Consider the following 19447-nt stretch of genomic DNA (forward strand, 5'->3'; position numbering starts at 1 on the left):
AAGGCAGCAGAGGAGGAAGCAAGGAAACAGACGAGGGAGAAAGACGGAGGGGTAACCGACAAGAGGATCAACGGCAGGAGGCCCGACAGACGAGCAGCCCAGGAGGGGAGGACCAACAGCAAGAAGCCCAGCAAGAGGAGGCCTGACAAAGAGATATAAGCAGCTCATCAGGAAACACAGAAGAAACACAGACACAAAGAAGAGAAGAAGAAGACACAAACACAGGTACAGACACAGAAGAAGACTAAGATCTTCACAGAGAAATAGAAGGTAAAACTGATGGACAGAATATAGATAAAGCTTTTTTTAGAAGAACAAATAAGATCTTTAATAGAATGGTTTTCATTAGAATTTAGTGCAATTAAAAGGAAAATGAAAAGAGCAGAAGATGAAATGCAAAGTTTAGAGCTGGTCATGGCAGAAATATGGAAAAGAGTAGAGAATGTGGAAGAGCGGGAAACGGCTGTGGAAATTGAAGTAAATTACTTAAGAGAAAAATTGGAAGAAAGTGACAAAAAAAATTGAGTTGTTATCTCAGAAAATTGATATGTTGAAAAATTGTAGTAGACGAAACAACATAAAAATAATGGGCCTGAAGGAGGGCGAAGAAGGCACAGACATGAAGGAATTTATAAAAGGATGGATCCCGAAGGTCCTGGGAATGACAGAAATGCAGGAAGAAATGGAAATAGAAAGGGCTCACAGAGCACTAGCTCCGAAACCACAGACATATCAAAAACCAAGATCCATCTTAGTAATATTTTTGAGATATATGACAAGAGAAAATATACTTGAGCGGGCAAGGAATAAAGTTAGAGAAGATAATAAGCCATTGGAATACAAGGGTCAAAAAATATTTTTTTACCCAGACATAAGTTTTGAACTCTTAAAGAGGAGGAAGGAGTTTAATACAGCAAAATCGATTTTATGGAAAAAAGGTTATAAATTCAAGTTAAGACATCTAGCCGTTCTTTAAATATTTATACCCGGGGAGCAAAACAGACTGTTCTCGGATCCGGAGGAAGCACAAGAATTCGCAGAGCGTTTGCAGGACAGAAGAAGAGATGTAACAAAAATGAAGAGCGCCAATAAAGTATATATAAAGATGTAAAAACAATGTATATGTAAAGAACTAAAGAGGGAAAATAGAAGGGAAGGAAGGAAGTAAGGAGAAAAAAAGAAAGCTTTGTTATATGTGTAAAAAAAAGTGTTTTCTGGGGGGCGGGGGTAGAGGGAATAACAGTCACTGCAAAATCAGTTGATGCTTGTGAGCAAGATCGCAATCCAAATGGAAAGTGGAGTTGTGGTTGCCCGGCAAGGGATAAGGGGCAACTCAGAGAGGGGTAGAGCATTTGGACTTAAGGTATTATTGAGTGTGGGAACTGTTGGGGTATTTTATGTTTTAAATGTGTTGTCGTACATTGAGTTTAATAAGGGAAAACTAAGAGATAAAAATGGGAAAAAGGGGGATGGAGGTGGCAAGGAGGTGGAAAAGAGGTGTAAGCAAGATATAAGATGGCCATGTTGAACTATATGACTATAAACATTAATGGAATACATAACCAAATTAAAAGGAAGAGGCTTCTAAATTTATTGAAGAAGGAAAAAATAGATATAGCATTTGTGCTGGAAATGCATCTAACTGAAGTGGAATGTAACAAATTAAAGAGAGACTGGGTAGGACACGTAGCGGTAGCATCCTATAATTCAAAAGTTAGAGGTGTAGCCATATTAGTAAACAAAAATGTACCAATCAAAATAGAGGAGGAAATAATAGATCCAGCAGGGAGGTATGTAATGATAAAGTGTCAGATACACTCAGAATTTTGGAATTTGTTCAATATATATGCGCCTAACAAGGAGGATCAAAAGTTTATGCAAGATATTTTTTTGAAGATTGCAGACACACAAGGAAATATATTGATAGGAGGAGATTTTAAGCTTAATTTAGATCCAATGTTGGATAAGACCGGACAAAAGACAAGCAAAATAAATTTATGGTTAAATCAATGCATGAAATGAAACTTATGGATATATGGAGGAGGCAACACCCAAGAGAGAAGGAATATTCATATTATTCGAGTAGGCACAGAACATACTCAAGGATTGATATGTTTTTGTTGTCGGCCCATATTCAAGGGAGAGTTAGGAAAACTGAGTATAAAGCTAAATTACTATCAGATCATTCACCCCTGTTATTAGCAATAGAACTGGAGGACATCCCAACAAGAACATATAGATGGAGGTTAAACTCCATGCTACTTAAAAGGCAGGAATTTAGAGAGTTTATTGAATGCCAAATTAAAACATATTTTGAAATAAACACAGAATCAGTGAAAGATAAATTTATATTATGGGACGCAATGAAAGCCTTCAATTAGAGGACAGATAATAATTATATAACTAAGATGAAAAAGGATTACAATTGGGAAATAGAGCAGTTGGAAAGGGTGATAGTAAGTTCAGTAAAGGAACTAGTAAAAAGGAATGATAAAACGAAAAGAGAGAATTGGCAGGCAAAAAAAAATACAAAATGTTACAAATGTATAAGGTGGAGAAGAACATAATGAAAACAAAGCAAAAGTATTATGAACTGGGAGAAAAAATACATAAAATATTAGCATGGCAACTCAAAACAGAACAAGCTAAAAGAACTGTATTGGCATCAAGGAAAAAGGACAAACAAATTACATATAACCCAACAGAGATTAATGAAAATTTTAAGGAATTTTATGAACAATTATACCAAACTGAGAACGAGGGTAAAGATGATAAAAGAGGAATTTTTAGCTAAAATTGAACTGCCAAAATTGCAAGAAGAGGAACAGAACAAACTAATAAAACCATTTGAAATAGAGGAAGTACAGAATATATTAAAAAAGCTGCCGAACAATAAAACACCAGGAGAAGATGGATTTCCAATAGAATTTTATAAAACATTTAAAGAGTTATTAAATCCTCCTCTCCTGGAAGTATTGAACCAGATAGAAGAAACACAAAACTTGCCAGATTCATGTAAGACAGCAATAATTACAATAATACCAAAGACGGGGAAGATTCCATTAACATCAGTATCGTATAGACCAATATCTCTACTTAACTCAGATTATAAGATAATAGCAAAATTATTAGCAAAGAGTTTGGCCGTTTGTGTACCTAAAATAGTAAAACAAGATCAAACTGGATTTATTAAGAAAACACGAACAGCGGACAATGTCTGCAAACTTATTAATCTAATTCATGCAGTTCAAGGAAATAAGAAACCAACAGTGGCTGTTGCTCGAGACACAGAAAAAGCCTTTGACAGAGTAGAGTGGAACTACTTATTTAAAGTATTACAGAAGTTCAATCTACCAGAAAAATATATAAATTGGATTAAAGCATTGGACCATTGGCGAAGGTAGCAATAAATGGATATGTATCGAATCAATTTAAATTAAGTAGGTCAACTAGACAGGGATGTCCATTATCCCCCTCATTGTTCGACTTAGCAATAGGACCTTTGGCAGAACTGATAAGAATAGAAAAAAAATAAAAGGGATAAAAATAAAGGAGAAGGAGTATAAAATCAGCTTATTTGCAGATGACATCATAGTGTACTTAACAGAATCAGAATTATCAATAAAAGAATTACATAAGAAATTGAAGGAATATGGAGAAATATCGGGGTACAAGATCAACACAAATAAAAGTGAAGTGATGTCAATGAGTAACGCAGACTATACAGAATTTAAAAAAGAATCACCATTTAAATGGCAAGCACGAGCAATCTGATACCTAGGGATCAGATTAGATAATAACCTAAGTCACTTGTATAAACTAAATTATCAGCCACTAGTAAAGAAATTGCAGGAAGACTTAGAACAATGGAAAGAATTACCGCCAACGTTGATAGGGAGGGTAAACTGCATTAAAATGAACGTGTTCCCAAGGATACAATACTTATTTCAAACTATACCAATTCATTAACAGAAATTTTTTTAATGAACTACAGAGAATAATAAAGAAATTCTTGTGGAAAGGGAGGAAACCGAGGGTAGCGTTAGATAAATTAACAGAGAGGTATCCAAGGTGGTTTGCAGTTACCAAACTTTAGAAATTATTATAGAGCTGCACAATTAAGGTATTTATCAGATTTTTATCAGACAAGGGAAAAACCAGACTGGACTAAGATAGAACTAGATAAAATAGGGGAGAAGGTATCGGAGCATATACTTTATAAATGGGATGAAAAGTTGGTACAATATAAAAGCTCACCAGTATTGCATCATTTACTTAATGCATGGAAAAAGATCCACTTCAAAAGGAAAAAAACGAATTACCCAATACCAAAATTATTATTGACGCAAAATCCACTAATCCCTTTTACAATAGATAACCTTTCCTTTAGAGAATGGGAGAGAAAAGGAGTCAAAAGAATAGAAAATTGTTTTTTGGGAAATAATTTATTAACATTTTAACAGTTGAAGTACAAATATGGAATAACTCATGGTACAATATTTGCATATCATCAACTGAAAGCTTATTTAAAGGATAAATTGGGTAACAGTTTGAGATTACCTGAAGGAAGCAGCTTTGAATATGTGATTACAGACACAATGATCATTAAAAGATTTATAATGAACATGTACATTAAGCTGCAAGATAAGGAAAAATTATGAAATAAACTATAAACCTAAACAGAAGTGGGAAAAGGATTTAAACATAAAGATAAAAAATGAAGTATGGGAAAAGTTATGTTCTGGAACTATGAAGAATACAAGAAACACAAGGTTACGCATGATACAGTATAATTGGTTACACAGGGTACATATCACTCCTCAAAAATTAAAAGAATGGGAATCAACATTATCAGACAGATGTTCTCGCTGTAAGAAGGAAATGGGAACAACAGTACATGCAATTTGGGCATGTGAGAAAGTGAATACGTTTTGGGAAGAACTAAATCAGATATAAAATAAAATCACAAAAAATAACATTTCAAAAAATCCAGAAATCTCTCTTTTAAGTAACATAAGAAGTAAAGAATTAGGCCTCAAATTGGATAAAGCGCAAAAAAGATTCATTTTGATAGCCTTAGCAGTAGCAAAATAATGTATAATGTCAACTTGGAAAATGGAAGATAGCCTGAGAATACAGCAATGGTACATGGAAATTAATAAATGTATTCCATTGGAAAAAAATAACATATAATTTAAAAAATAAAGTCACATTGTTTGAACAAATGTGGGATCCATACATGGAGCATAACAGAGAGACCTCCATCCCCTAAAATGTTAAGACGACAAAATGACTAGATTCAGTGTAAAACAAATAGATGATGCATTTTTCTTGTTTATTTTCCTTTGTGTGAAGATATTGTTTTTTTGGTTTTATTGTATTGTATATGTTGAATATTTATGGGTTTTGGAGGGGGGGTGGAAAGAGGGGAGGGAAGGAAAGGGGGAAAAAGGGAGAAAATGCCACTGTGTATATTTAATGAGAAACGCTGTACATATTTTGGTTGATATGGTTCACAGTGTGAAAAATAAAAAGTTATTTTTTTAAAAACTGAACTGCAGGCGATCTGTGAACAACGAGCTAATGAATAGGACGTCCAGCATCACCTTCACTTCAGGTTTTCTGTCTAAACTCGTGGTGTGAAAAGGATATTTGGAGTTTTAGTCATTCCTGTATGAACAGCCACTCCTGGACAGTAGGCACAGTACTTAAAACTCAGGTATTCAAGACATGGATAACAATGTATGCTTAGTACTTGCAACCTTGGCTCAATTTCTACCTTTCATTGCGTCCCTTTTGGGTTTAATATTCCTGAAGGAGTGTCTTTAACAGAGTTTGGTGAATGTGTTCACACAAATTTCAACACCATCTTAAATATTTTAACAACTGTGTTAAAATATGTAGGCAGGAATAACCATAAAATATATATAAAGATATTAGATTAATGTGTGAAATAGTTTTTACTGAATCCTAACATTATAACTTCTAAATAATTTTCCTCTGATTTAGAACTCTTTCATTGCCGAACATTCAAAATAACTGCAAAAGTACAATAATCCTTCTGCTAACTTTTTTTGATCACTCGTATTATCTTAGATCTGAGGAAAACAGGCCATTCGGCTCAATATTTGTGCTTGCATTTAAACATCTTTTGAATCTCTTCCTATTCTTTCTCATTTAAAATCTATAAAATAAAGTTTTGACCGTGAATGTGCTTGAAAAGAATTAAAATGGCCTTACTTCTGAGCTTTTTCTGCCAAATCATCTCATTGTATAAAAAGTTGGTCTTTTCAAAGAAGTCGCTGACTTTGCTGCCTTGATCATCCTGTTCGGTGGTGTTGATGATTCTCTGCTTCGACTCAACTGTTAAATATTCACAAATGCTTGGCATGGGGAATACAATCTGCTCCATATTGCGGTCACTGCGAATAATCTGCCAACCACAAACACAGTTGGTAAAAGTAGTTAAGGCAGACTTACACCAGCGTCAAAAGCAGTACTGCCTACATTCCCACCAAATTAAATACCTTGAGGGTGCACAAAAATGATCCACTGTCACTAAACACCATCTTCAAACATCTACATAGCATTTCTCCACGATAATCCTCAACACTTAACCCCGCAAGACTGCCCATTCAGTTTAAACATTTATGACTATATGCCCAAACACTCTTCTAGCTCCATTTACAGGTCATCAAATGATACCACTGTAGTAGACCAGATCTTAATGACAATGTGGCATCATTTGAGATATGACATCAACAGCATATTTGCCATTCTCTAGAATTCAGGGAACTGGCAGCCTCAAGCAATCAGCAAAAAAATTGCAGAAAATAAATATGAACATTTAAAATTGGCACCCTTTAGCAGTTTGTTCACTCATCTACACAACATGTAATCCCAAGTAACCGGAAAATTCACTTATATGGCATCAATCAATCCCATAAGCCACGGATACCAGGGCTTTACTGTATATACAAGAGTTATGAGATATAAAACATTCACATACACACGCTTCAACATTCTGAAATAGCACCAATAACCTGTCCTGTTTCAACCAGATTGATGCCACAGCTAAGAAAGCGCACTTCCTCAGAAAGCCCATGGAACTTGCCATGTCCCCAGTGTTGTTGACCAATTTTTATTAGATCCTGTCTGGAGGCATCCCAGTTTGGCATGGGAATTGCTTTGCCCAGCCCACAAGAATCTACAGAGAGTTATAAATCGACCTCTCTCCATTGACTCCATCATTTTGGTCATGTTGGGCGCTATTAGTAGCCCCAATAATGACACAGACAAAGACTGAGGAGAATGATAGGCTTTATTGTACTAGAGACTGCTGGGGACTCAACTTCTATGGCCCAGAGTCCATAGACAGAACTAAGGGAGGAGTCAAGGAGGACACCCAGAGGGCAGGCCAGGCAGTACACATAATCATATCACTACAGGTTGTGGACCACATATTGAAGAATTATAAGGAGTCGCGGGCCAAACAACATTTAGCTCAGCAGTTTTCAACCAATTACACTGGGAGAAAAACTGTCGTTTTAGACCAGAAAATTCATTTTTTTTTAAATATCAAAATAACAATACAACACTACTGAACATTTGAACTGTTGACATTACAGTTATTTATTGATGTGCTCACATATTACTGTAGTGTAGGCATTTCTATAGCAGCTGCTCTTAAATTGAATTAAAGAGAATTCAATAAAACTCTAAAACTCTCTATCAAAGAACAGTGCAAAAAGCTGGGTGCAAAACAAGTAGAAAAGATCAAGAAAGGAACAAGGCCGTCTCCAACATTCCTCCACAGCTTCAGTTCATTGCCTAGTGATTATGATGTAATGTGTCAATCTGTAGATAGGCTATTAAAGTTACAGATCCCTTGCAAATTATACAAATACACTTCTGTGGAAAAAATTTCCACCATAACATAACATAACAATTACAGCACGGAAACAGGCCATTAGGCCCTTTTAGTCCACACCGAACCAAACACCCCTTTCTAGTCCCACCTCCCTGCACAAGGTGAACGGTTTTCTTAACCATTGCAATGGCCGGCTGTTCAAAATGGAAGCAACATCTAGTGTTGAAACTAAGAAGTGCAATTTATTGTTAATAGACTATGTTCAAATGAGCCATATTCCATTTTATTTTAAAAATTTAACCTGGGCCAATTAAAAATGAGCAATGGGCCACAGTTGGCCTGGGGGCCATAGTTTGGCCATTCCTGTCCTAAACAGAATCCTATTCTATAGCCTACACTTACTGTACTTAAGTATGGGTTAATACGCTGGTTCAAATTGTTGAATTAGATTAGACATTCACTGGAAATGCTTTGATTCAGTTTCTATGACCACCAATTAACGTAATCTACAGGGATCGTTGTCTGAAGAGGGTGCACAAAATCACTGAGGACACTTTCCACCATGCAAACAGCATCTTTCAGCTGCTTCCATTGGGGATAGAAGAGATAGAAGAGTATCAGAACCCGCACCACCAGGCTGAGGAATAGCTTCTTCCCACAGGCAGTAAAAATACTGAATGATCAAAGGAACTGCTCAAACTAACCATCTGAGACTTTCATATGCCAAAACAAAATCTGTTTATTTATTTGTGTAGATAAAATACTTGTTCTACATATGTATTGTTTGTCTGTATGTGTGTTATGTCTAGCTGTGTGTCTGCACCGAGAACCAGAGAATGCTGGTTCGTCTGCGAGGGAATCAGGCTTGCATTTAGCCAATGAGTTTGCAAGGAATCCAAGGAAGAGCTCGTCAAGTTTTATTGTCACCTGATAGCACAACCCAATGAGCCAGCGTCAAATCTCATTAAATGGGAGCCCTCCATAATGGCAGAGGGAGAAGGAAGATCTTTGAATTCACTATTTGTGGAAGGCTCATTCTATTGCACAAAATACATCGGGCTTCATGAGCAATGGAATTTTACATAAATTCCAGGGCTTTTCTGGTGCACTTTGTTCAGAATTTTACACCTGGAATAAAGGTGATTATTTGTCTTTGTTTTGCTGCTCAGGTGGACATCGCCCGCTGCCCAAACCTAAAATTACTAAGATTTTACCTCGATCTGGGCCGTGTGCTTTGAATAGTAGGTTAAAGGATCTTCCTGGTCTTGGGGCACCTGATGACCAGTTTTCAACATTTGCATATTATTGAGCATGAGCTGGAAAACATTGAGAAATCCAATAAATCACCAGTTATGAGATTAATTGCTGCTTTTTTAAAATCTGGTAACCTGGTGAAAATCTGAGAACTGTAAGCATTTGGTCCACACATTGCTTCAAGTTACTTTAAAAAAAAATCAGAACCCACCTAAAACTAATAGCATCACATTAAATCAAGCAACTTCCAAGTTAAATTAAATGAAGTTTGTAATGTATATAATTTTAAAAAAAATCTAAATCTCAGTTTGTAAATCATCAGTAAGCAACCACATTCAATCACCAAAAAAAAATTATTTGACACTTTTAACATTCGAAAGCATTCTAAGGCAACAAATGAAAATGCTTGCTGCAAAGTCTGGACCTACGCACATCACTGTTGTTTTTTTTTTAAAAAGAGAAATAATTCTGCAGTTCAGAGTGACACCACTTCTTGAGAATTTCTGCTCAAGTTTGACGGCAACTTATTTTGAATATATTTATTGCTACAGAGGCCCAGCTGTTTCACAGATTCACTCTGTTGCCAATTTTGGTCAAGTTCATTGTAATTTTGAGAAAGAAAGAAGATCAGTTTGTTTGCAATCTTTCCAATGACAACTTTAAGGAACAACTGAGAACATTCTCTGTGACAGGATACGATGTAACGTTAAAGTCTTCTTGGTCCAAAAGAGAGGTATACTTGGGTGGGAGCGTGAGGCATAAACCTAGTGCCACACACACGTAAAAAAAAGGTTAAAATAACAGTTAAAATCACATTTATATATGAAGCAGGAGCTATCAATATCTTAGATCAGTGGTTCTCAACCTTTTTCTTTCCACTTACATACCACTTTATCATACCACTTACATCCCTATGCCATCAGTGCTCTGTGATTAGTAAGGGATTGCTTAAGGTGGTATATGAGTGGGAAGGGGAAGGTTGAGAATCACTGTTCTAGACCCAATTGCTACTGAATTATTTTGCTTGAGAAAAATTGTCATTGACCCATTTCCTTTGACATTATGAAACCGTGCACATACCGAGTCAATTAGGTACGATTAAAACGGTGGTTTTCAAACTTTTTATTTCCGTCCTCATACCACCTAAAACAATCCTTTACTAATCACAGAGCATCTATGGCATCTTCTTCTTCTTTGGCTTGGCTTCGCGGACGAAGATTTATGGAGGGGTAATGTCCACGTCAGCTGCAGGCTCGTTTGTGGCTGACAAGTCCGATGCGGGACAGGCAGACACGGTTGCAGCGGTTGCAAGGGAAAATTGGTGGGTTGGGGTTGGGTGTTGGGTTTTTCCTCCTTTGTCTTTTGTCAGTGAGGTGGGCTCTGCGGTCTTCTTCAAAGGAGGTTGCTGCCCGCCGAACTGTGAGGCGTCAAGATGCACGGTTTGAGGCGATATCAGCCCACTGGCGATGGTCAATGTGGCAGGCACCAAGAGATTTCTTTAGGCAGTCCTTGTACCTCTTCTTTGGTGCACCTCTGTCTCGGTGGCCAGTGGAGAGCTCGCCATATAACACGATCTTGGGAAACCACTGTCTTAGATGCTTCAAAATTTCAACAAGATTTTTGTTTTATTTTAAAAAAATTTAATTAAGTTCAAAAATGAAATATCTAACAACCCAAGCCATTCCAAACTTAAATAAAAAAAAATCCTGAAAGCTTTAAAACAATGATTTTAAATTGCTCTCCTGTCTGAAAGTTCTAGTCAACCCAAAACTCAAGCAGCTATTCCCTTCCAACAGAAAAACACACCTTGTGCTTGTTACAAAGCTCTCCAGTATCCACGAACCAGTCCTCACCGAGGGCTCAGTTCTGGAGAGGGTCAAGAACTTCAAATTCCTGGATGTTAACATCTCCAGGAGCCTTGAATCATTGATGCAATTACAAAGAAGGGTCTCCAGCATCTATACTTTGTGAGCTGTCTAAGGAGATTCGGTATGTCACTGAAGACTCTCAAAAACTTCTACAGGTGAACCATGGAGAGCATTCTGGCTGGTGGCATCACTGCCTGGTATGGAGGCGCCAACTCTCAGGACAAGATTAAACTCTAGAGAGTTGTTAACTTGGCTTGTGACATCACAGGCACCAGACTTCACTCCATCGAAGATACCTACATTAGGCTATGTCTTAAAAAAGCAGACTTAATTCTCAAAGACCCCCACAACACAGATCATGCCCTCTTCACACTGCTACCATCGGCAAAGAAGTACAGGAGCCTAAAGATGAGCACTTAATGGCACAAGGACAGCTTCTTCCCCACTGCCATCAGATTCCTAAATAATCAATAAACCAAAGACACTGCCTTACTTTTCGTCCACTTTTATTTTTACTTTCTTAATAGTAATGGCATAAAATGGTTCTAATATGAATATTTTCACTAAGACGCTGCTGCAAAACATCACAATTCATGACAATAAATCCTGATTCTAATATTAAGCATTTATTTTAAACTCCCACTACCTTAACAAACATTTGGAGGTATTCAGATTCAAGAGGTGGCTTGTAGCCCAATGATCAATCTTCCCTTGTTAATTTTTAAGAAATTAATTTCTCCAGTCATGATCTTGTTAACATGTCACTTTTGTATTCTATCATATGCTTTTGCAGAGAAACTCCTGAGATTGTAGTGCAATACAAAGATAAATATACATAACCAATGTTTCGGGCTTGAGCCTTCATCATACCTTGATAAAGGGCTCAAGGCTGAAATGTTGGTTATGAATTTTTATCTTTGCTCTATAAAGTACACTGTTTGACCTGCTGAGTTTCTCCAGCGTTGTGTTTTTACTTCTGTCACGGTGTCTGAAAACTTTTGTGTTTTACTGATATTTGTTTAAAGACAGGTCTGATGAAGGTTCAATGACTGTTTCTCTATCCATTTGTTGATTTCCAGCATTTTCTGCTTTGGCTTATTCACCAGCATCTGGATTTTCATTTTGTTTCATTTTTTTTTAAACCTTTGAACAATAATTTGAGTTATACCCACATTTTCTGGAAAGATGAGCTCATGTGTACGGGGGCAACATTTGTGGCCAGAGGCACAATTTTTCTGCAAGGTACAAGGGCTATTCAGTTCCCCCCCAACCCCCCCCCCCCCCCCATTTGCTTTTAGCCTACAACTCTCCTGGCAGCAACTTCTTGGCACAGCGTCCATTTATTTCTCTTTATGTCTCTGCAAAACACCTTGGGATGCTTTTCAATGAATATTAACGACATTCTAACAATGAGTGTTGCTGCTTTTGTGTTACAGCTAAGATAATAAACATTCTGCTGAGTAATAAAGATTATACCAGGGTCAGCATTCATCACCCAATGAAAAATGAAAGAATCAAAAACTGCAGATTCTGGACATCTAAAATAAGAACAGAGCAAAATGTTAGAAATCATCAGCATGTTGACAGCATCTATGGGAGGAGAAACTGAATTAACCTTCCCGATCCATTACCTTTCATTTTGAAAAACAGGAGAATCTTTCCGATGTAACTAACAACTAATTTTCCACAGACATAATGTTGACTGACAATAACATGCATCTGAGGGTTTTGAGCTTCGGACAATTAGAAGTTATTCAAAAATCTCACTCCTGGCTTGAGCTTTGTTGATGGTGAAAAGGTTTTGGAGTAATACAGAAGGTGAGGCACTTGCCACAGAAAGCCCAACCTCTGACCTGCTCCTGCAGCTAGTTTTATTGCAGTTTGTCCAGTTTAAAAGTGATCAAAGATTATCTGAATCCTTGACTTTTGGGGTACAGAGTGATAAGAATGCTATTGATTGTTGACGGGAGGTAACAACATTCTTGCCTGGAGATGGATTTTGCCTTGTTACTTTGGATGTCTTGAATAATCTTTGCCACTTCTCACCACGACGCTCATTAACTCCAATTCTGATGTTCTACATAGAGAATTAAATCAAGAATTTTGTGCAACTAATGAAGCTCATCAAACTCACCGACTTACCATTGAAATGCCTTCTTCCACATCCTCTTGTATCCTTTTAACTGGTTTCAGTAACTGCTGCAGAAATTTGTTATGGCGTGATAACTGGAAGACATCACAAGCTTCAGAAAATCTTGCACCCCTGGCATCAACCATTAATTCCAAAGAGAGGTTGGAGAACATGACAGTGCAAACCCCAAGTGTGACAGCATGCTTGTGATAGGGAAATTGACACTTATTAAGCAACAATATGAATTTGGGAACAACAGGTTTCAAATCCAGCATAAATTATAATGGTTGCATTCAATAACAAGGTCTACTTTATATTCAATGACTATTAATGACATTTTCCCATGTCATTTTCCCCCCCCATCTATCCCACCAAAAATCTGAAATCTTGTGGTGTCTATTTTTTCCAAGGCAAATAATTCATCCAGAAATAAACAAACACATGATAAAACTCTAATAATTCCTTTTCCATCTATTTGTAATTGCTGAGGGTTCAGTGCCTTGTACATTAAATGATCTTTGCTCCACTTCTTGCTCACCCACTAGGCACCTTTTACCTGCGCTCCCTTTACATTTGTCTGACATACTGGGGAAAAATTTGATTCTATTACATTTTGTTTTTAAGTTCAACATTTCCCTGTCTAGACAAAGGAAATACAGCACTGTTATTGAAACTATCTTTATTAAATCATGTTCTTCCAGCTGCAGGATATTATTCTCCATGGTCTGCATAATATTTCTCTTTCAATGAATGCCAAAGAAACATTGAGCTGGACTTTACCATGATGTCTGTGGAATTCTGCACTCATTCTGCTGAATATTGACATGTGTTCATGACAATAAATTCTGATTCTGCACTCCTCCAACGCTGCCTCTATTGTGCAGAAGTGCTTCTTTGTCTACAAAATGCACTGAGTTGACCTGAGGCTCTGAAGGGCACCTCAAAAAATGCAAAGGCTTTGGATTTTGGGATTTCCTCAACTAGCTCACTGAATATTCAGATCTTCCTTGCTACCCCACATTCTGCGACACAACTTGGCTCATCATCTGCTGATTTATCCTCTCACACAGGTTTTTGAAGCAGATGCCCTGACATATTTTTTTCGTCAGCCAGCAGGAGAAGATCACAAAGGTGAACTGAAGAATAGATGATGTTAAAAAAAATGAAATAAAATTAATTCAGAATTACCTGTAAAGCTAAGATATAAATGTTGTGTCCCACACTTCTTGGGGAAACGTTTGAATTTTCACTTTCTTCTTCTTGGTTGTAGGCTTTCTTTATAACATCAACCTGAAAGAGCAATAATTCAAGACTAATTGAAAAACAAGGTCTCATCAGAACATGCCTTTCATAATTTCTTCATACACAAAGATTACAAACTAAGGGATATTGTATACCATTAGATTTAGTACCATATGATCCAGTCTTGTTTTATGAAATAAGCTACATTTCTCTGTTAATTAACCCCTAAAAACTATTCAAACTAATAAATTCAAGAGTCTGTGCTGCAGTTGAAACACACTCTGAGTGAAAGGTTTGCATTTGCTGGACTGATTTAGTATCTAAAATTTTCATAAGCTTTCATCAAGCAAAACATCATACAAAATTACATATTTTCATAATTATGTTGTTCCCTATTAGATTATTTTATTCCAAGTCAGAAGCTGTGATTTAAGCAAATTATTAATTTATACATAGAGTGCAGTGTTGATCGAGTGCAGTCTCTTTTGCACAAGGCAGTAAATTTCACCTGACGTCCCTATAGAGCATCAAGTAGATGCCAAGGTTGTCCAGCACAATTTAAAATAAATGTATTCAGTAGGAAGTTTACAAGCATTTAAAAAGAACAGGAGCAACACTGATGTCATTGTCAAAGTACCAACGATGGGGTAAACGGGGCTTACAAGCAAGCTGTGTTGCAGAGTGTGGGGTAGAAATGAGACAATGAGAGCAGGAAATAGGTCAGCAAGGGGGTAGCAAATAAAACAGGAAGTGAGGAGGCAGAGAGTGGAAATTCAAGAGAGACATTAAGGATGTGGCAAGTGGAGTACTGGAGCTTGTGAAGAGAGTGTAGAGCAGTGAAAACTAAAATGCTTGTGTGTAGTTGAAATAAAATGTTTGTTTTACTGCTAGATGCCCCTCAGAAGTGATTCAGAAGTAAATATGCTCCTCCAAAATTATAACATAACAATTACAGCACGGAAACAGGCCATTAGGCCCTTCTAGTCCGCACCGAACCAAACACCCCTTTCTAGTCCCACCTCCCTGCACAATGCCCATAACCCTCCATTAGTTACACAAAACAGAGTTCCATGAAAGCAAAATATTGCAGATCTGAGAGAATTAGAAAAACATATAAAATCTGGACATGTTTAACAGTTTATGCAGTCATTGCAAATAGCAAAAGGGAGCATTAAACAATTAGTCAAGCAACATTTAGGAGAGTGGATTATCTCTTCAGCAGACATCAAGATTCCACCAAGAGGTTACCAATACCTTTTACTCTCTACAGTTACTGCACACGCTGCTAGATATTTCCAGATTTCAATTCAGATACACAGCTAATCCATTTCAGCAACATTCAGAACTAGCTCGGTGGTGAACTTGTGTTAACTGATACACTTGCATCAAAAGTTTCTAACTGCAAGTAAAACACTCCTCACAGTGAACACACTCACCAGTTCTTGGGGCCGCATATTGAAGAGGATCCTCTCAGCATTTTCAGTGTCGTACCTACTTTCCATCAGTGCAAGCAAGAGCTTCGAAGCATTGTCCTGTTGACAAAGAAAATTCAGACCATAACTGAGCTTTTAATGCTACTACCAGTACCAGCAGAAAGCAACTCTGAAATCTGTTATTTGTTATTTTCTTAATTCTCTGGAAGTCAGCCTGAAGAAAACCAAGGTCCTCCATCAGCCAGCTCCCCACCATGACTACCAGCCCCCCCACATCTCCATCGGGCACACAAAACTCAAAACGGTCAACCAGTTTACCTATCTCGGCTGCACCATTTCATCAGATGCAAGGATCGACAACGAGATAGACAACAGACTCGCCAAGGCAAATAGCGCCTTTGGAAGACTACACAAGAGAGTCTGGAAAAACAACCAACTGAAAAACCTCACAAAGATAAGCGTATACAGAGCCGTTGTCATACCCACACACCTGTTCGGCTCCGAATCATGGGTCCTCTACCGGCATCACCTACGGCTCCTAGAACGCTTCCACCAGCGTTGTCTCCGCTCCATCCTCAACATCCATTGGAGCGCTTTCATCCCTAACGTCGAAGTACTCGAGATGGCAGAGGTCGACAGCATCGAGTCCACGCTGCTGAAGATCCAGCTGCGCTGGGTGGGTCACGTCTCCAGAATGGAGGACCATCACCTTCCCAAGATCGTGTTATATGGCGAGCTCTCCACTGGCCACCGTGACAGAGGTGCACCAAAGAAAAGGTACAAGGACTGCCTAAAGAAATCTCTTGGTGCCTGCCACATTGACCACCGCCAGTGGGCTGATATCGCCTCAAACCGTGCATCTTGGCACCTCACAGTTCGGCGGGCAGCAACCTCCTTTGAAGAAGACCGCAGTTCCCACCTCACTGACAAAAGGCAAAGGAGGAAAAACCCAACACCCAACCCCAACCAACCAATTTTCCCCTGCAGCCGCTGCAACCGTGTCTGCCTGTCCCGCATCGGACTTGTCAGCCACAAACGAGCCTGCAGCTGACGTGGACTTTTACCCCCTCCATAAATCTTCGTCCACGAAGCCAAGCCAAAGAAGAAAAAAGAAAAAGAAATTCTCAAGGTATTCATGATTCATATTTATTTTTCTGCATGGTAAAATGATCTATGGTTTTTATATTTTAATACAAATTATACTTTTTCTTGGTATTTTCCTGTTTCACCTATCAATACATTACACGAATACTGATGGGTAGCCTGTTAAAATTTTTCCATCCATCACCTTCTCAAGCACCATTAATTGCTGGCTGACCCAGTGCAGAACCATTTCGGGCAGCCATTGCGCACATTTCTTGGAAAATGCTAAATGGGATTAAATTGACATTGCACATCTAAACTGTTAATAAAAGTTAAAATCGTACAGAAATAATTGAACGTTATGAAATATCAAATAATCGACATTACTATCTCTATAAAGAAAAAATTGCCTGTTCTAAAATTAACTCAGCAAGAAATAATAATCCTATCTTTATTCACCAGCATTAATCAACAGCAAATTCCATCCAACAGAAACATTGCATTGCCCTGAATCTACTGTCAATTTTTGGGACCAAAGCTCTGCTTACCTTTAGCTGTAGCACCAAGTCCATCCTGTACTTGCAGAGTGGGCTGATATCACTCAGGATCAGTGCAGTAATAATATCAATGCCATTGCACTCATGTGTTACAATGCAAGTCTAGGACATTTAAAAATCAAACTGGGAATCACATTCAAAGTGACTGATTCAATCAATACAAGCAAAGTTTTTTTTAAATAAAAGATTTTACTAAAAGCTTTTTACAAACATTTGAGGGAGAGGGTGCACAATGATTCATGTCGCTATAGTCCCAAGAAACCATTGAAACAGCAGTACTGCTAAGTTACCATCAGCACCTCAAGAAAATGTCCATTAAAGATCAAGATCAAATTTAAACAACATGTAAACAGGCTACAAACATATTGAGTTTCCAATGAAAGTCAGGGATCAGGATATTTAGTGTTTTTCTCTCTCTCTTCGAATGCTGTCTGGTCTGCTGTCTTTTCTTTCACTTGGTTTTATTTTGTGTTTTTGTAACAGCCATACCCAATATTCATTTAATTGCCCTTTACACCTAAAATAAGTCCTTATTTGAACTGAATGAATATTTGAAGGCCCAAGAGACCCTGGAATCTGAAGCAAAAATAAACTGGATAAAGAATTCAACAGGTCGAGTACCTGATGTAGAATCTTGTTCTCAAACATCAACCATCCCTATACCTCCATAGACGCTGCTCAATGACCTGAGTTCTTTCAGCAGTTTATATTTTACCGAATTAATACTTGCCCTGGATTCTGCACTTATAGAAACCAGAGAATTCACTGTTAATGTTCTCTGGTTGGAGAGTGGGATGTTAATGTCACATGGTTGGACAGCTCCCCAGTTCCTTCCCTCTCCATCCAGTTTCTGTTGGGTCCCTGCCCTGTCTCTTTCCCCATCCAACTCTTCTTTCCTCTAGCTCTCCAACCCCTTCCCTCTCTGTTCAGAGACCTATCCCCTCCCCCTATCATTTCCTAACCTTTTTCTCTTCTGCCCTCCCACTAACATCCACTTCTTGCCTGTGGGTCTGTTACCTCTCCCTGTCCCTCCTACCACTGTTTTATACAGGTGTCTACCTGTTTTTTTGCTCAATCCTTGATGAGGGGCCAGGTCCAAAGCGTTACTTAAGTATCTTTGTCATAAAAAACTTTTTGTGACCTGTTGAGTTCTCCAGCTCTTTTGTGTATTAAACTACAGAATCTTCTTATTTGACTGTGTGATATGTGAGTATGGTTCAATGAAAATATATACCTGGTTTTCAGTGCAAGGACCCTGACAATACTCTGTTAGCGTCTCCAGTGTCTGAATAATAAGAAGCACATTATTTTCATTAATATACAATCCAAGCAGTCCCAGGCCACCGGTGGTGCTTCCACACATGACATCCAAAAACTGCAGAGTCTGACACACTAAGTTGTAACTGGTCTTGTTGCTTTGAGAACGGAGGAGATTCTGATGAGGAAAAAAAGAAAAATATATTGATCAAGAAATTAGGTCAGATGATAACTTCTGGAGTTTTTAGATAGACATGGATACAAGGATATAGATCAGTTGCAGGAAGAAGGGATTTTTTAAAATTAGGCATCATGTTTCACCCAGACATCATAGGCCAAAAGGCTTGTTTCTACTCTCGACAATTTGATGTTCTATTAATAAAGGGGGGGGGAGAAAACCTTGTAGGAGAAAATAAAAATAAGACCTCCTCAAACCTGCCTCATGTTTCAATATGATCATATGCTGGCCTTCTGTACTAGTACCCCATCGTCCTCAAATCCTTCTATCTCCACCTTAAATATATATCCAATGATCTGATTTGCATTACCATTGGAGGAAAAAATTCCAGACATTCTCTGCCCTCTTAGAGAAAAGAAATTCAACACATCTCAGTTTTAAATGACCAGCCTCGTATTTCGTTACGAAAGACCTTCTTCATGAAGACATCTCAACATCTACACTGTCAAGCCCCCTTAAAATCTTGTATGTTTGAACAAGGTCACCCAGGTTATTAACTCTAAGGAGCACAGTT

At 37.9% G+C, this 19447-nt stretch overlaps 1 protein-coding gene across 4 annotated transcripts in view; it reads right to left on the reverse strand.

The window, feature by feature from the left end:
- itpr3 (inositol 1,4,5-trisphosphate receptor, type 3) overlaps positions 1–19447 on the reverse strand; it is a 263225-nt gene that overhangs the window by 31881 nt on the left and 211897 nt on the right. For 2 of the 4 annotated variants that reach the window (XM_069941707.1, XM_069941704.1), the window contains exons 42-48: positions 18673–18873; positions 17430–17540; positions 15802–15897; positions 14312–14413; positions 13135–13218; positions 9085–9186; positions 6241–6433 (exon numbers count right to left, since the gene is read on the reverse strand). In XM_069941707.1, coding sequence (XP_069797808.1) covers positions 6241–6433; positions 9085–9186; positions 13135–13218; positions 14312–14413; positions 15802–15897; positions 17430–17540; positions 18673–18873 — 889 coding nt within the window. Of the gene's footprint in view, positions 1–6240; positions 6434–9084; positions 9187–13126; positions 13219–14311; positions 14414–15801; positions 15898–17429; positions 17541–18672; positions 18874–19447 lie in introns of those variants that run through there. The other 2 variants (XR_011358441.1, XM_069941706.1) reach the window with 2 other exon arrangements.

This window comes from Narcine bancroftii, chromosome 5, assembly GCF_036971445.1.
Source record: "Narcine bancroftii isolate sNarBan1 chromosome 5, sNarBan1.hap1, whole genome shotgun sequence".
Lineage (NCBI taxonomy): Eukaryota > Metazoa > Chordata > Chondrichthyes > Torpediniformes > Narcinidae > Narcine > Narcine bancroftii.